The 18,835-nt window shown below is 36.3% G+C and overlaps 1 protein-coding gene across 2 annotated transcripts in view; it reads left to right on the forward strand.

The window, feature by feature from the left end:
• Positions 1-399: 399 nt before the first annotated feature.
• Positions 400-18,835, forward strand: part of LOC140146093 (arginine-binding periplasmic protein-like) — a 68,963-nt gene continuing 50,527 nt past the window's right edge. The window contains exons 1-6 of one of the 2 annotated variants that reach the window (XM_072167845.1): positions 400-969; positions 1,309-1,631; positions 10,211-10,301; positions 15,164-15,216; positions 17,491-17,619; positions 18,573-18,769. In XM_072167845.1, the coding sequence (XP_072023946.1) occupies positions 1,481-1,631; positions 10,211-10,301; positions 15,164-15,216; positions 17,491-17,619; positions 18,573-18,769 (621 nt within the window). In that variant the 5' untranslated portion in view covers positions 400-969; positions 1,309-1,480. Of the gene's footprint in view, positions 970-1,294; positions 1,632-10,210; positions 10,302-15,163; positions 15,217-17,490; positions 17,620-18,572; positions 18,770-18,835 lie in introns of those variants that run through there. The other variant, XM_072167846.1, reaches the window with a different exon arrangement.

Raw genomic sequence — 18,835 nt, forward strand, 5'->3', positions numbered from 1 at the left:
CCACATAACAAATTTAGAATTGTTTGTTAAGATTTCATGATTATGTGTTAATCCAATGGCGACGTCAAAAATTGCGATATCGCTTCCACCACCGCCTGAAATGCGTAGTGATTTAGTGTTGCGCCCCCCTAAGGGCACGTGCATTTTAAATCGCCCGCCATATTTCATATAGTACAGGAAAGCCATTGAACAGTGTAGCGGCTCGTTCGAGCATATCGATAGACGAGTCCCTCGCCTTTGTTGATAAACAGTGATGTCAAGTGGTCTATAGACAACCCCATTGAGATTGTGTGTGTGTACTGTTCAGTGCTGCATGGTAAACACAAAAGATGTCCAAATGAGTGGGCTGTTGAAGTTGTGCTGGTCATCCCATGACTCGCGTTGAATAGCGTAATCGGTTTCCCGGATCGGCTTTTCCCTCTGGATTAGGATTATTTTGTGAAATCGTCTTCTACTAGTAGCTTGATAGTGGGATACACTATTTTCATGCTCATTCAGCTGTATAGGAACACAGACCCTCTTTGTTTGTGATAGGAAGGACCAGGAAAGTTGAGAAAAAAGGAGGACGCTCACTTAGCATAACAAAGGAACAAGCTTCAAGATCCAGCATAAAATAGGGAAAGGATTTAGCATAACAAAGGAACAAGCTTCGATCGAGCATAAAAGCCAGGGAGCGTGAAATTCGACGGCGAATATCAGTAGGCCTACTGTATAGAGGCCTTGCATGTGACGTATCATCCCAGTGAATACTGCATATCACATACTAAATAGACGCACGTTCACATACAAAGAGACCGACAGAACATACTTTACTACTGCACATAAGAACCAATGCAACAGTGAAGACTGCATAACGGTTAGACTCGCTTGCCAGTCCTATATACGCCGTACCTATGTACATGTATATTGAGGACTGGCTTACGCCATTTTGGATGTCAATGGGAAATACACACTTAACGATTTGCGCCGGTTAGAAACTTGAAAAAATCTTTAAAATTTCATCAATGTATATAAAAGTGGTACCAACCGTATTGTGCTTGCTAATTTAAGACTCGGTTGAAACAAAATTAAGGATCGAAAGCATTTTAGTGTTCAAAAAGGCAAAATTATCGTCAAAGTTCTGCCGAAATCGGCACCCTTGCGAAGGGTTCAGAATTCGAATCGGGAACGAAAATATCCGATCTTTGCGATCAAAAACACAAAATTACAACTTTAAACATACTATTGGCAAAAGACATTATTACCAAACAATACAGAATAGAAAATTTGACATCATTTTCTCAAAATATTGAAAAATTTGCTCACTAGACATCGAAAAAGTACGCAATCCAATTCCCGTTCAAACGCGTGGGAAACTGAAAGTGCGATAATCGTGATTAATAACGGTCACATACTAAACGCACGTTGAGAGACAGACAGAACGTTTTACTTTACTACTGCACATAAGAACAATACAAGAGGACAAAACCTATCTGTAATCATGGAATCTGCTAATTCCGAAAGTGGAAATGGTAAACTGTATCTTGTGTTGTTAGTTGCTGCGGTATGTTTTGCCTTAGCGGCCTTCATTATTGCCATTGTCAGTTTGTCCATGCAGAATGGATCAGCATCACCTAGCGTGGTTAACGTAGGTAAGATATGACTCAATATTAATTTGCTAATATTTCATTAAAATTATGGGTACCAGTCAGGGGCGAAGAGCCCCGGGGCCCATGGACAAGGAGCAGGAGCCCTTGTAACATCTCCTTTATTAATAGCCCTATCCCTATGTTGGGATTTAATTGAGTCGCGCAGCGCGCAGTAACCAAAACCGAATAATTGTCGCCTACTTACGAGCTAGACTGCGGAACTCAGTCCTCAATGATAGTCGGTCATTTATCTTTTGGTCGTTATCATTTGAGGACTGAGTTGTTATAATATATTTTCCGAGGAGCAATTTCAGACAATAGCTGGGGATTAGTGGGGCAGAGGTTATCTATTGAATCCACTCGGCACAAATTGAAAGACCATGTCAACTCTCGACCGGGACTCTCGACAAAAGAATGCATGCATGTCAGGTCATACGACAATAATTTGGCGTTTGTTATGACACCAATTTGGTGTTTGTTATGCTCCTCGAAATTAGTACCTTACAGTCTATGTCTGATTACGAACTAATCACATGACTCAAATTAAAGGCAAAACTTTTTAGGCCTCCGGGCTAGCTGGAAGTATTTCCAACTGGCCCGAAAAAACACTAGGTGGCCCAAAATTATATGGATTGTATCTCATAAATTGGCAAATGGCGATTTGAGACTCGCTTTTCTATAATTATGTATCTTTAATCCCGATTTTGTATAATATACATGAATTTTAAGACCGCTGTTAAGGGCTCTGTTATGAGCGTTTGGACAGTTTTTTTTGTGGGACATATGAGAGCACATCAGACATTATCGAATTGCATTCTGAATACGAAGAATGTCCTTCTGATATCAAATAATCTTGAGTTTTTGAAATTCGTGATATAATACAATTTTCTTGATATATAAAAGTCCTCGAAGTAAACTTTATAAATCTAATGAAAAAGTGTAAAAAGTAGCTGGGATGACAAGCCGATGATAGACATTTTCCCCCCAAAATGCCTAATTTGTTTTGGTGTTTTGGGGAAAAATATGATATCTTCAATACGAAAGGTCAATATTTTTAATTGATCGTCTGCTTTTCATCCCAGCTACATACACTTTAAGTACATATCTTTAGATTTAAAAAGTTTACTTCGAGGACTGTACATAAAGGTATATCAGTTTTTAATCATTTGCCATAAAATGTGTATTATATCATGTATATCGCGAATTTCAAAATGCGGCAATGATGTGAACGTATTTTTTCACCTGTCATTGATGATGAGAGTGTCATCCTCGTCAATCTAAAGCAGAGGTATGCAACCTAACTTACCGGGATATATAAAGTAATATAAAAACTGCACGGGCTGCACAATTTTTTATTTTGAAAGTTCACTATTAAGAGCATTTCAATACAATTTTCAAACAAAATTCATTTAATTTTCTACCTATTTTGTCTGAATAAATGTTTGCATGTTTGCTTAGGTCTATATAATTCTTGGCCCAGATCTATGGTTATGAATTTTGAAACATTGATATTGATAACTGCAAAAATTGGAAAAGGAAGTCGCTTAATATAGGCCTATATACTTTTTAGCATCGTAACTAAATTTAATAGTCCTAACAGTCTAAACGCAGGACAACCGTTCTTTTGTTCTGCTTAGTCGCGCTAAAAGTCGATCGATACATGTTAAAATCAGCACAATTCCGAGATACACCTTTTTGCTATGAAATTTATTTTCTCGGTCAAATATAAAGCAAATTTTTTTTTCTTCAGTAATGTCAAATAAAAACATAGTGCTTGGATGAACTTTTTTTTTAAATCCTGGTGTTAAAATTAAGCATCAAATTGTGTCTTTTAGTGTGATATTTTTGATTTTTATAGGCCTTTAGTTCGCCCGTGAGCTTTTTGCAGAATTCATTTTTAGCGTCTCAAACTAATATAGTTTGCTAAAGAAAGATATTTCCCACCTCTGTAAAGCACATCGTGTGGGTCTATATATTATAGTTTTGTCAGAATTTCCGTTTTGATTCCATAATTTTGAATACCAGTTGAAAAATTTCAAATCCACGCGTGAAATACTAGCATTGTGGATCGATATCTCTGGGTGCCCGGCCTGGATACAGTTTTGCCAGAACTTCAATATAGCAAAGAAATTACCTAGTGTTTCGGTATAGTGCCTTTTGTTTGTGTTTGTTTGAAATTGCTTAAACCCACCGAAAGTCATAATGAAGCAGCCAAAACAATACAAGGTTAAACACGGAAGTTTATAACAACCTATTATAATGACCTAAAGGAAAAATCATTTATGGTAACAATGAGCCTTGCATTGTAAGTCATGGTTCAAATGTGTTGAGTACCCACCCCACCCCCATATAGGCCTACATAATATTACATACCGGTACCTTATAATATTTATATAGCACGGCTATAGCTATACATTTAGAAAGTAGGTCCTATAGCGCTAAATTATGACAAATAGGCCTACACAAACCCGAACGCAAGTCTGAAGGGTGTAATGAAAATGCCAACCCGCGATGGGGGGGGGTCATTCAAAATTCACCTGGAGATAGGAGGGACAGAAAATTAAAATCCCCTCTAATAACACGCGAAATTTTCTAGGTTTGGACAGTGGATTTTCCCATGGACCTCATCCTAGGTAAATAAATAAACAAACAAACAAACAAACAGACAAAATGGTTTTCATAATCATGGAATCCATAGCCCCTATAAATTGAAATTGCAGGCTATCACGGGAGCAAATTTCCAAAATCCACCTCATTTACCAGAATTGGGGATTTGGGCTACCAAATCGCTGGTCAGGCAATCCTGGTTTTCAATGGAAAAGGGACCTAGGTTGACAACAATTGAAATATCGATTATTTGTGCTGGTTGCTCTCGAGGTAAAGTACTAAGTTTGACATTTTCGGAGCATGGAGGGGAAAAGGGTAAAATAAAAACGGAAATTCTGACAAAACTATAATATATAGACCCACACGATGTGCTTTACAGAGGTGGGAAATATCTTTCTTTAGCAAACTATATTAGTTTGAGACGCTAAAAATGAATTCTGCAAAAAGCTCACGGGCGAACTAAAGGCCTATAAAAATCAAAAATATCACACTAAAAGACACAATTTGATGCTTAATTTTAACACCAGGATTTTAAAAAAATGTTCATCCAAGCACTATGTTTTTATTTGACATTACTGAAGAAAAAAAAAATTTTGCTTTATATTTGACCGAGAAAATAAATTTCATAGCAAAAAGGTGTATCTCGGAATTGTGCTGATTTTAACATGTATCGATCGACTTTTAGCGCGACTAAGCAGAACAAAAGAACGGTTGTCCTGCGTTTAGACTGCTAAGTCTACCTGTAATGAACATAATTCTTACCTGTACAGAATTCACGGGTCAGTAGATCCTTAAGTTGGAAAAACACAAAGGAAATTATTCAAATTTCTTTCCATGTATCAGGTGACAGGTACCCATGAAAACCTTTGAAAAAGTAATGTATACAGGGTGAGTCAAATAAAGTGCAATAGAGCAAAGAATCGATACTTGTGTAAGAACCACGTTGAACTTTCCAATTATTGAAACTTTCTATAAATACCACACTCAATAGTCACCTGTTGTGAAAAAATGAAGTCAATCACATTTACCGTTTAATTTTTATGAGTCCTTTTGCTACGATATCCAATTTCATTATTTGTCCACGAGGTACCATGTATTTTGAATGAGAGCACACAATGCACGATAAAGGCACCAGCTCTGAAACTGACTTTACCTTAATAAGGTTGATTTTTGCGTTATTTCAATTTCTTTTTTTATGTTCAAACAAACTTTCTAACATTACTTATAAGTCCTTCATACCTCACTCGACTCCAACTCCAGTTTTTTAAATCCCAATATGTCCAACTACTGGATGTTTTATAATTCACTCCACTTCAATTTTTCGCGCATTTTATTTCGACATTTGAAAAAATCCGCCTACATATGTATATGTTTTTGATATAGAATAAACATCTTTAAAGTAAAGGTAAAATGAAAATAAAAACAAATAATGTTTCTTTTCCTTAAACAAGACCAAGGACAATAACAATTTGGGTGCTCCATTTTATTTCAATGCCAATGAGGTTAAGAAAATAGCAGTTGTTCCAAATCTACCTTATACACAGAGTGGGCTGTCATTCAAATTTTAGACGTTTCTTGGACAAACATTAAAATTGGGTATCGCTATAAAATGGGTCATAAAAACAAAACGGTAAATGCTAATTCCTTAGTTTTTTTCACAAAAGGTTACTAATGGATATATCATTTATAAAATGTTTTAAAACCTAAAAGGTTCAAATCGGTTCTTAAATAAAAATGGATTCTTTTCTCTATTGCACTTTTTTTGACTCACCCTGTACATAAATCCCGGGGATATGAATCATTCACTGTCAACAATGACATTTAGATATTTGCCTGTTCTGGGCCGTAGTCCGTTCAATTTTCTATAGAAAATATTTGACATTGGAAATTGTATTAAAAGTACACTCGTGCGTGCATGGCTCCCTGTACCGTGCACTTTTTGTGTTTGAAATAGTAGCCTAGTGTTTCTTATTAAAGCCTAAATAGGCCTATATGATTTCGGTCAAATTTTAATTTGCTCATTCTTTGCCATAAAATTGTACAGTATTATTTATATTAGTAACAACTGTCAGGAAAGTTTTCTGGTCATTTTAAGCTAAACTTAGGAGGTAAAATGAAAGAAAACTGACTATCTCAGCCGCTTAACTGTGGTGCTTTAACGGGGTATTTAAAGTCATAACATGACTTTAACCTATAGTATGACTTTAACCCTAAGTATATGACTTTAACCCTAGAACTACTGAGCCATATTTTGTAACACGGACTACGAAGGGGAGATTCTGTTTTTCTGAATTTTTCTTGCATATATGGAAACACATTTATTTTACACTTTCCGGCTGTAAATACAACAAAGATGGAAATTAGTATCATGTTGGCGGATAATAATAAGAACAGCCTTATAGTGAATCTTGCAGGGGAAATCTTTATGGCTTGATCTGACAATGCCAATTGCCCTCACCTAGCAACTGTAAACAATATGTGGGGCAACAAGAATTTGCCTTTAAAAAAGACAAGTTCACGGATCAGGTGTATAGTACTTACTACTTTGAGCTACTTTGGTCTAACATTTAATATTCATATTTAACCTACTCTGCACGTACATTCAACAATAAGAAAGTGACATGAAGCTTAATAATGATACCTGCGTCTTGACTCGTGAAAACATTTTTTTAAACCTCATTTTGCATTTAAGTTTTAAGTCACCTACAGGATCTCGTTTTGCATTTAGGTTTTTAAGCCACCTACAGGAAACAAAATTATTACTACGAAGAAAATTATATCAAAATGTCCACTATTATTGCATCTTGGCAATATCTCAAATTTGTTAAATATAATTTTCTATGCAGTGCAAGATGCATTATCACTAAAGTAAACAAATTACACAGCCAGTATGGTCTTGCTATAGCTTTTGTCAGGGATATTTGTCTCATAGCCCTGCTTTTATGAACACCAATTTTTATTTTGTAGCAGAAAATATATTTTACAGGTTTATACACACATTGCTGGGTTATTACAAGAGTCAAAAAACATTCAATTAACTATAGATAATGGACTTCGTTTTGGGTAATGTACTTATTTTGAACTTTTCTGAAGTAAATCGCCCATTGTAGCTTGCTGCATAGTTTTCTATACAGATAGGCCTAATTACAAAGTATAAACATTCAGTATACTGACCATGACCTGCCTCTAGCTTTGATTAACAAATCAGTTATTTTGTATTGTTAGCATGTGATGGCTATAACCCAATTGCAAACATGTATATAAAAAAGGCTGAAAATTTCCTACACTGAAGAGACTCACTGCCAGATTTAAGGGCTATATTATTAGTAAATAGTCCTTGTCATGTGAGGCAGGATTAGATAAAGGCATACAAACTTGGGTATGAGATATTAGGAATTATTTCCTAGCCTCTTAAGGCGATATAATACCCCGATTTTCATCAGTACCCCTCTTCTTTTTTTTCTTGCAAATTTATTAAGTACATATATATGTTTATCACCTCATGTCCTTAACTTATAAAATATATCTACATATAAAGTGACTTTCAACCATTTTAGTAAGTCATTTTAACCCTATATATTTTTTGTTAACTGTAACCTAGTAACTCAGATCTGTGTTTCATAACAAACCATAATTATTCTTTTCAAAATGTTCAAGTAGGGTACATGAATAGAATACATTAAATCCTTTGTTATACTCTCTATAGAAAATCTATAGTGGTGCATGCAAAATACCTACCATGATATAACACTGAATAAATTAAATAAACACTTATACAATGGATGCATTATGATAGTCATTAGTTGTTAGGAGAAGAAAAGGCTATTAGGTCACCGTATGTCAGGTTATAGGTCAATTGGTTCAGGTCAAATTTCAGCATCAATTTTGAATACACATGTGAGAGTCTGTGATATCATATGAGGCATAATTTTGATATTCTGTCTTTAACTGGATATATATCGAGAAGTGCATGGTGGATATACTAATATACCTTGGGATGTAAATGGTGAGTACAATTTAGAATGCCTAGTTGAGACGGATTTCACAAATAAATATAAAATAGTTACCAAAATCACAAAAGGTAAGCTTACGGAAAACTACCCAATATGGTTGTATAGGTGACAAGAAATACATTTTGTTTCATCATTGCTGTAGTATGGTTATTGTAACCTGTTACCTATGGCTTAATTAAGTTTCAGTGCAATAATGTCGCAAGTTAAAAATACAAAATATAGCTCAACATTGAAAATAGAAGCATTTTAACCAGTTCCTTTTTAGATAGTTGTGGAGCACCAAGTTCATGAAGTCATAAAAGAAATCAGGAACCACTTATTCCCATTTTACATATCAACTTTATTTCCCTAATGTGTTAGCAACACATATCCAAAATTTTAACGAAATCCGTTGATAGTAAGCTTTCCAAAATGAAGTGAATTTAAATCATCAGTGATGTACCTCCTTTTGGCTTCTATCTGTAAAAGCATGTAAGCTACATTGATACCGATACCACCAATAAAACGAGAAGATTTGCCCTTCATTTTGCATACCACTTTGTCCAATTTTTTTGTAATTTCTTCACAAAATGCAAAAAATGCAAAAAAAAATCAATGGGTGTAGTACCCCCTTAACCACATTGTTGGTGGGTTACAATAGCTATTCAAAACACATGATACCGGTATGTAAGGGATAAACTGTGCCTAGCAGATGTGGGGGGTAAGTGGCATTATTTCACTACCGTGAAAAAATGAATATACTACAATTATTTCTAAAAACACTTTTTAGGCACAATTTTTGCAATTTGAATATCTGAAGTGTTAGAATATGACGGTTGATAGGTAATCGGGCTCATGCTTTCATTGTTAAGAACCATTGATCGAAATGATCACAACACAAAGTTTATGGCATTATCATAATTCGGAACAGATGTACAGGGTGTCCCAAAAAAAGAGGCCCCTCATTGTGCCCTCTTTTTCTTCTATTTCTGAAAAGTTGATTAAATATATTTTGGTATGCAAAGAAACCTTTAATCGTTAACTTTAATAAACCAAAACAGTTATTTCAATCGGCTCACAACTTTTGAAGATCATGCTCTTTTGAATAAGTACCCGTTTTTCACTCTATCCACGGATAACAAACAGACTGCTTAGTGGCCGCTACGGCCACTAAGCAAAACAAAGGTTCGTTGTCTGTGTGGCAGGTCACATGGGAACAAGTGAATACGGAACAAGGGCACACGCCACAAGGAAACAGCCTATGGATACGGGGCCTAACGTGCACTACGTTAGCGAATACACATCCAAGTAGATGTAGCGATTATCATTATACAGTATTATATGAACAAGAACAATGGTATCACTTTCTCAAGTGGTGCGCTTAGACATAACTTTCTATTCATCACTTAATGACAGTCACCTGCCAGTTAATGCTGTCGGGGCAGTTACCAATTTATTGGTGGAACCCTTTTGTTCGAAACAAAATGAATAGCCTGTCGCCAAGTCAATTGGGCACGAAGGAACATAGACTACCCGTAGTCCACTTGCCCATTGTGCATACTCTGGATATTGTATTTAAGCTTAAAACTCTGATTTAATTAATGTGTGCACAATACATTTCGGGGTTCGCTATCAATAAACTGGTAGATTCCAAAATCAGAATTGTGCAGTATTAAAGTGAGCCGTTATAATTAAGCAAGATGATGTTGCATTCAATTACTTTTATTGTCACTAATCGTCTGATATTTTTAACTCCTTATGACCATTTTACTATTGAATACTTTAATTTTAATAAACATCAGTATAATTTAGAGTTCAACGAAATGGGTTCATCATGACTAATAATAACATATTTTTAATAAAATTCGACTATGGCATAGTCTAGAAGGAACAACACGATACGTAATCTAGTTGTATCTCTATGTTTATTACAAACTCCTTGTTACTATGACATTACATGTCTATTCCTGTTATTATTCGTAGGTAGTGCTGCTGGATTAACATCTGAAGATTATGACGATGACAAAGTCTGGATGATACATAATGGACACTCCGGATACAATGTTCAATATATGCAAGTATCCAAGTATAATTTTGCTTTCTATCCCAATTATTATCGTCAGATATTGTAAACAACCATATACACATATCCGGATATCCCCTCTCTGCACCCCACCCTCCCGGATCAATCAGTGGTGGCGCCAGGATTTTTTTCCTGGGGGCATTGAGGGAGCAAAGTGAATTTCAGGAGGGTGGGGAAATCAATTTGGGATTTTTACTCATGCCCCCCCCCGTGGCGCCACCACTGGGTCAATACATTGCAGTCTTTATCACTTTTAAATCAAGCTTTCGGTCCAGTCGACCTTCACCAGGAATATCATTGATACAAGCGAAACAAATTCAAAATAAACACTTGAAGAAATGTCTTTAAAAAAGACAATGCCTCAAGAGATTCCAGCAGGCACCATTTGTTATTAGCTTATAAGAGATACTTGAAATGCTAGCTTTAAGCCATCTTGCAATGGTAATAATTCTGATGTATTTAATGCAGGAATACCTGCATGCCGGGTGGTAGTCCGAATAATCAGTCCCAAAACAAAATATTCATTTACTGACATGATCGATGGACCCTGCATTTTTCAATACATTGATGCTGTAGCCTTCGTACTGAGTGAAGAAGGCTACACACAAGGAAACTAGGCTATAATCACGTATCATGTGTCCCGGATGCGTATAGATAATAGAGAGCCTCCTTCAACTCCCAACTTGTGACCACAGAAATAGCTTAATAACTGTGTAGGAAATACAAAAAAATTGAAATTTGGACACCAGAAACTTCAGGTTGAAAGTCAAAAAGTGTCAATTGGTACACCTTATATACAGAAGTTACGATACAGTGATAGTAAGATTTTTTCAAATAAAATCTCTTTTCTGTAAAATTGATTGTTGTGCTGAAAAAGGTTGCATAATGGGTACTTGCTTTTTTGTACAGTAATTCATTGTAAGGTACCGGTACCGTCAATGACGGTCACAGAATTTGGAAAATACATTTGCCGATAACTTTGCTAATTTTTTTCCTACAGACATGGTTGACCCCTCATTTTTTAAGTTAAATAATCACCTTTCTAAAGAAAACAATTTCAATGTGAAATATCCTACTTGCAGGGTTGTCACTGGACCAAAAAAGTACTAAAAAGGCTACTTGGAAATTTGATGATCATACCTAGCATGGAGGACAGACCTAGGCTAAAAAAACACCCTTTTTTCCTAATAATTTCTCCACAAGCGTCATTTATGTCGATAAATTGTTCGCAAATCCACAGCAGGGTTGCAAATATACCATGTGTCACTCGGAGTGCGACAATTTGTGAAGATAAATTTATCACAAGTATTTTTCTATTAATTTGGCCATTCGTCTGCATATTACCAAAAATAACGTCATTTATGTCGACAAATTGTTCGCAAATCCACCGTTTAGTTTTAAGGATATAATACATGGCATAAAATATGACAATTTATCAAAATAATGAACGCTTTTGTGGATATTTGCCAATACAATATACATCTGACATGTGTATATGATTTATGTCTTCAGTAGGAATTCGGCTACAAATTTCAAATGTTTGAGGACTTGTTCTCATTGCTTAACCTGTATTTTCACATCATATTTTGTGATCAAAATGATTACAAATGTTTAAATTTGCAATCATTTCGTCGTGTGTACGGCGAACGTTGTGCTCGATCATGCCATTCGCCGCCTGACTACTTCAATAGTGAAACAGACTTATTCCCATTTGATTGACGGCAAATTTCTCCAACATGGCGGATGTCGAATGCTATTTTACGTACCCTTATCAGCAAAAATACAGCTGATTTAGCCAAAGTGAACATGGGGTCATCGGTTATAATATATTCCTAGCATATTGAGCTAACACCACAGCTACTTAGTTTGTCACAATATACTAGTAATAAAATAAAGAAAATCAGTAAGCTTAAGGGGGTACTACACCCCTGTCCAATTTTGCGCCTATTTTTGCAATGTTCTCAAAAATTATAGCACATTGGTGACAAGTAAGATATGAATATTATAGGGGCAAGGACTACAACTACTGTTTTGAAAATACAGCAACACAAAGCAAGTAGTTATTGATTTATTGATCAAATATTGGTTTTCCCTCATTTTTGACTGTAACTCCACAACTGTTGGCTGTGCTGAAATAAAATTTCCAGTGCAGTAGTTGTAGTCCTTGCCCCTTGAGAAAAATGCAAAAATAGGCACACAATTGGGCAGGGGTGTAGTACCCCCTTAAGGGCGTACTACACCCATATATTGGTTTGATTGGTCTAAAAAAATATTTTTTCATTTATAGCGAGGCGATATATGCACGGATCACGTGAAATAAAAAGAAAATAAATAAATAAATAAATAAAAAAGGTGCTTTTAAGCCATTGTATAGTAAGTCATTTTAGCCCTATATATTTTTTGTTTACCGTATCCTGGTAACTCAGATGCGTGTTTCATAACAAACCATAATTTATTCTTTTCAACATGTTCAAGTAGGGTACATGAATAGAATACATTAAATCCTTTGTTATACTCTCTATAGAAAATCTAGTGGTGCTTGCAAAATATATAACACTGAATAAATTAAATAAACACTTACACAATGGATGAATAGTCATTAGTCAATTTGATACTTTAATGTGTTGTTAGGAGAAGAAAAGGCTATTAGGTCACCGTATGTCAGGTTATAGGTCAATTGGTTCAGGTCAAATTTAAGCATCAATTTTGAATACACATGTGAGAGTCTGTGATACAAAATGTATCAAACTGAGGAATAATTTTGATATTCTGTCTTTAACTGGATATATATCGAGAAGTGCAAGGTGGATATACTAATATACCTTGGGATGTAAATGGTGAGTACAATTTAGAATGCCTAGTTGAGATGGATTTCACAAATAAATATAAAATAGTTACCAAAATCACAAAAGTTAAGCTTACGGAAAACTACCTAATATGGTGGTATAGGTTACAAGAAATACGATATTTTTCAACATTGCTGTAGTATGGTTGTGGTAACCTTTTACCTGTGGCTTAATTAAGTTTCAGTGAAATAATGTCGCAAGTTAAAAATACAAAATATAGCTCAACATTGAAAATAGAAGCATTTTAACCAGTTCCTTTTTGATAGTTGTGGAGCACCAAGTTCATGAAGTCATAAAAGAAATCAGGAACCACTTATTCCCATTTTACATATCAACTTTATTTCCCTAACGTGTTAGCAACACATATCCAAAATTTTAACGAAATCCGTTGATAGTAAGCTTTCCAAAATGAAGTGAATTTAAATCATCAGTGATGTACCACCTTTTGGCTTCTACTTTTAAAAGCATGTAAGCTACGTTGATACCGATGCCACCAATAAAACGAGAAGATTTGCCCTTCATTTTGCATACCACTTTGTCCAATTTTTTTTGTAATTTCTTAACAAAATGCAAATAAATGCAAAAAAAAAATCAATGGGTGTAGTACCCCCTTAACCCATCGAGCTCTATTAAAAGGGCATTTCGTGATCCACAGCCTCATCCTCCCACTTTTTCCAAAAAAATATTTCTTGCAGATTAATTCGTTTAGCAAAGATATCGTGAAATTTGAATTTCGTTCTGGTGCACCAGAACGAAATTACAACGCATTGGCTAAAAAGATAGAGGGTTAACTGCGTGAGTGTGATGTTCTTATTACATGAGCTTGGCGATTGAGGGCCGCATATACAAAAGTTAATGGGGATATTCCGCTTTGCCCCGTGTTCCACTTTGCCCCGGTCTCCCCTAAATATTCGTCTCAGGCTGAACTATTTAGGTGCCGTTCACCAAAAAAAAATCGACATTTTTGTAAGACGGGGGGTGCATGCCCTCTAAATATCCCTAAAATCCTTCACAGATACTTATTTCAGATTAACTTCTTTAAAACAATAAAAACTTTACACATTCAAAGCTTTATATTCTTTTCAAAGTCCAGAATCAAGTCAAACATTTTTTATAATCACTCTTCAAGGCAAATATTTTACAACAACCCCGTATAAAGAATTTATGACCGTCCCTGCCATTTTCTTTTCTAATGCATAATTCATTAGCCCGACATGCAGACACATTCAGCATTTTGTACCGTAAGAACTTCGTGGCAACATGGAAAACGTAGCCCAAACCTGAGCGCTATTAATATTTAGAGTACTTGACAGAATGATTTGTCATGGCAATCCGGCTATTATTCCACCCAATAGTCGTGTTTTGGGTTCCAATTCCAATACATACTGCTTTCGGCAGAAAAATGAATGTATCTTTAAAACATGTGAATATTGTGACACGTGCGAGTATACATACTGTGATACAAATAAATACACCGAGACAGCACACACGTAAGTGACTGCAAATAATAGCTAATAATGAGAAGGATGCAACTACACTGCGCCAAAAAAGTATCCTACACTTGGAAAAATACTCGCAATTTTAAAACTGAACAATATTGGGATAAATTTGTTTTGTTAATAGATGCACTATCTAATCCTGCACATTATGACATGAATCCAATGATCGTGACCTCAAGAAGTGAAGTTGCAAGCAATTGAATAGACGAAAGTCCAATTTTAAAAGTGACAAACTGGCCTATACAAGGCGCAAAAAGATTCCATCAAGCGCAACAAAGAAACAACACAGTTTCTTCAATGCAGCTTTATTTATTGTGGGACATTAGAGCACATCAGACATATCGAATTGCATTCTGAATACGAAGAATGCCCTTCTGATATCAAATAATTTTGATTTTACCGAAAATATACCCCTACACCTGGACACATACCCGTTTACCGAGACTCTCCGGTCTGAGTTCCGTCGAGTCTGTTCATTTACAGCTTCTTTTTTCTTCCCAATATACAGAAGCGAAAAAACGGGCAGGATAGAAGGCTTCGACGTGGACATTATTAATGCAGGTAAAGTATATACTACGATGCTACCCATATCTCAGATAATGCTAAGGGGCTGTGCTGCACAGCCTGTGCAATAATTATGAGCCCTGGGGAGGGTAAGAAATTTTGGCGAACCGAAAAGGGGGAAGCAATTTTTGGCCAGCCGAGAGGGGGGCAAACGATTTTGGCACACATTCATGGGGCGCCTTTTAAATAAAACGCTCTAAAAATACTTGGGGAAAATAGTACAGAAACGTTTTATATGCAAATTTTCCAGCTCGCTGCGCTCGCGACATATCTAGACCATTTAAAGTTTGCAAAATTGGATCTAAAAAATCTGGCATGTGTAAAGGGGGGGCAAAGATTTTTTGGCGGGCCGGGGGGGCGGCAAGCGATTTTTGGCAGGCCGAGGTGGGGGAGGGGCAAGCGATTTTAATTTTTGGCGGGCCGTTCGGAAATTGTATCCCTCCCAGATCATAAATATTGCACAAAAACGAACCGGTTAAAATGCTTCTATTTTCAATGTTGAGCTATATTTTGTATTTTGAACTTGCGACACTATTTCACTGAAACTTAATTAAGCCATAGGTAACAGGTTACCACAACCACACTACAGCAATGTTGAAAAAGATTGTATTTTTTGTCACCCATACCACCATATTAGGTAGTTTTCCGTAAGCTTCATTTTTGTGATTTTGGTAACTATTTTATATTTATTTGCCCAATTCATCTCAACTAGGCAATCTAAATTGTACTCACCATTTACATCCCAAGGTATTTTAGTATATCCACCTCACATATTTCCATTATATATCCAGTAACAGACAAAATATCAAAATTGATGCCTCATTATGACATGTATGATATCACAGACTACCACATGTTGATGCCTGAATTTGACCTGAACCAATTGACCTATAACCTGACCTTTGATGACCTTATAGCCTTTTTTAATCTCTTTTCCTAACACCACATTATAGAAGATAAATACATGGTGTAGTACTTATTAAATTGTCTATGTGGAAGAGATTAGGCCTATTTAATTTATTCAGTGTTATAATCAGTGAGTACATTTCTATAGATGGTATAACAAAGGATTTAATGTATTCTATTCATGCCCCCTACTTGAACATGTTGAAAAGAATATATTATGGTTTGTTATGAAACACGCATCTGAGTTACCAGGATACATGTAAACAAAAAATATATAGGGCTAAAATGACTTACTATACAATGGTTTAAAAGCACCTTTTTTATTATTATTTTATTTTTTCTTTATTTCACATGATCCGTGCATATATCGCCTAGCTATAAATGAAAAAATATTTTTTTAGACCAATCAAACCAATACATGGGTGTAGTACGCCCTTAATCAGCGCGTAAAAGGAAGACCGATCTATCTGGTGCTGATCGGAGAAAAGGAATAGCAGCAAATGGCGAAAAATTACGTACTTGCAAGGCAAAAAGCAGCTCTAGGCATTGTCGACATGGTGCCTTCACCAAAGAAAGTTTCCTACAATAAAGACCTAACTTTTGAGATGGTTTGCATGTCGAAAGGTGCAAAATTAACAATAAGGCGCCCGGTTATAAATCCGCGTTCAGCAAATCATCATCACGACACTTGTAAACAAACCGTGCTCGAGTTTGATTGACAGGTGACGTCAGACGCGATAAATTGTCTTTATCTACTAGCCAGGGGTGCCGGGTGTAGTACCCGCTTAAATGCTCATAAAACAAGAACCGCATCGAATTGTGTAACACAATTCTCATCGAATGCTACTTGAGCAAGGACAAATGCAATTAAATACTTCTGGAGAGGGTGTTATACCAGGGGCTAGAGCTAAAACAAAAATGTCCTATATTTTTTAGTTGTTGTGAAACAAAGGTGACGCCCCATACGCTCTTGTAGCCAGCAACAATCCCTATCATAGGCGTAGATCCCGGGGTGGGGGATAAATCCCCCCAATATTTTGTCAGGGGGATAGTCCATACAATCACCCCCCCCCCCCAATGCTGACGCCTGTATGTGTGTTTCTGACCAAATTAACCTCATATTTGGTCATTTTAGCCCCCAAAGTGTATATTTTTGCGCGCTTCGCGTGGGTTTATTCCACTTTTGCACCAAATTTCATCAGTTTAGCTTCAATATGCAAAGTCTTTTGCGCGCAATTGTAACATTAACTTATTCTGTCGCCAAATGGTGCGGGATTCCCCTTGGCCCCCCCCCCCCCCCATGTAAAAATAAATCTACGCCACTAATCCCCATGCTAATTGACTAGTTTTTGTAACATATAACAGTTTGCAGAATAGCCAACAAGAATTGTAAGCTGGTGGCCGACATCTGGACTAATTGTTGGGACACCGTGACCGGAGAGACAGCGCGAGGTGGGACGGGGCTGATGTCTGGGTGGTATGACGCTTGCGGTGGTAAGATATATTATAACGTGTACAATCCAGTGCTGTATTAGGGGTCAGGGGTCAAAAGGGAGGGGTAAATATTTAATAAGAATTCCCGACTGCATCATTTTGGTCCGTAATACGATGTTCCTTGCCGTATTATCAAGGGGGTACTCTACACCCTTGCCCAATTTTGTGCATATTTTTGCATTTTCTCAAAAATTATAGCGCATTGGTGATAAGTAAGATAAATATATATAATAGGGGCAAGGACTAATGCACTGGAAATTTTATTTCAGGACAGACAGCAGTTGTGGAGTTACAGTCAAAAATGAGGGAAACCAATATTTGATCAAAAAATCAATAACTACTTTCCTTGAGTTGCTGAATTTTCAGTGCCACTATAAAATATAAAAAGCAGAATTTTGTTAAGTTAAAAACTGAAATGAGGTATGGGGTGGCTACGGGGCGTTAGCTCAAAGACAATATTGTTCAAGGTTGCGCCGCAGGCCTACAAAGAAACAATGTTGCTCCCAATACAATAGCAAACAAGCTTAAACTGTAAATAAGCCACCGATAGAGGGCAGGGCCTGAAGAATGAGGGAAATTATGGGGTAAAAATTTGTAAAAAATTTGAAATGGGTGACGGACTGTCTCTAAGTATGTATATGGGTGACGGGCTGCCATTCGGTTATCGACAGCCCGTCACCTAGTAGAGACATCCCGTCACCCTTAAGGTTACGCTAGCCCTAACTAAGCCCTAAGAAGTCTGATTTTTCTTAAAATGTAATATATTTACATTTTAATCTTTCTATTGCGCATGCCTTAAAATGTATCATATAAACAAAATTAGGTGTTCACGATTTGTAACATATGTACAATAATAGCTAGAGAATAACTTGCAACGTCATCATCATCATCATCATCATCATCATCATCAATGATTATATATTAATTAATATACCTCTATATTACTATTTTAGGATATCGAGTTAAGCCTGAACGACAACGTACCTTCGCCTTTAGCGATCCATTTACCGTATCCCCGCATCAGTCATTTGCCACGCTGCCAGGCAATCCAAGGGGCTTCGACTGGCAAGATATAACTGGGAAGACCATTGGTTTCTTCGACGGAGGCTCCGGTGATGAACATTGTCTTGCAAAGTCGGAAGAAATTGTTGTAAGTATAGGGGTAAAAAGCCTACTCGCACAACGGAAACGTAAACATGCACATCGAAGTTAACGT

Source organism: Amphiura filiformis, chromosome 2, assembly GCF_039555335.1.
Source record: "Amphiura filiformis chromosome 2, Afil_fr2py, whole genome shotgun sequence".
In the NCBI taxonomy this organism is placed as follows: Eukaryota; Metazoa; Echinodermata; class Ophiuroidea; order Amphilepidida; family Amphiuridae; genus Amphiura; species Amphiura filiformis.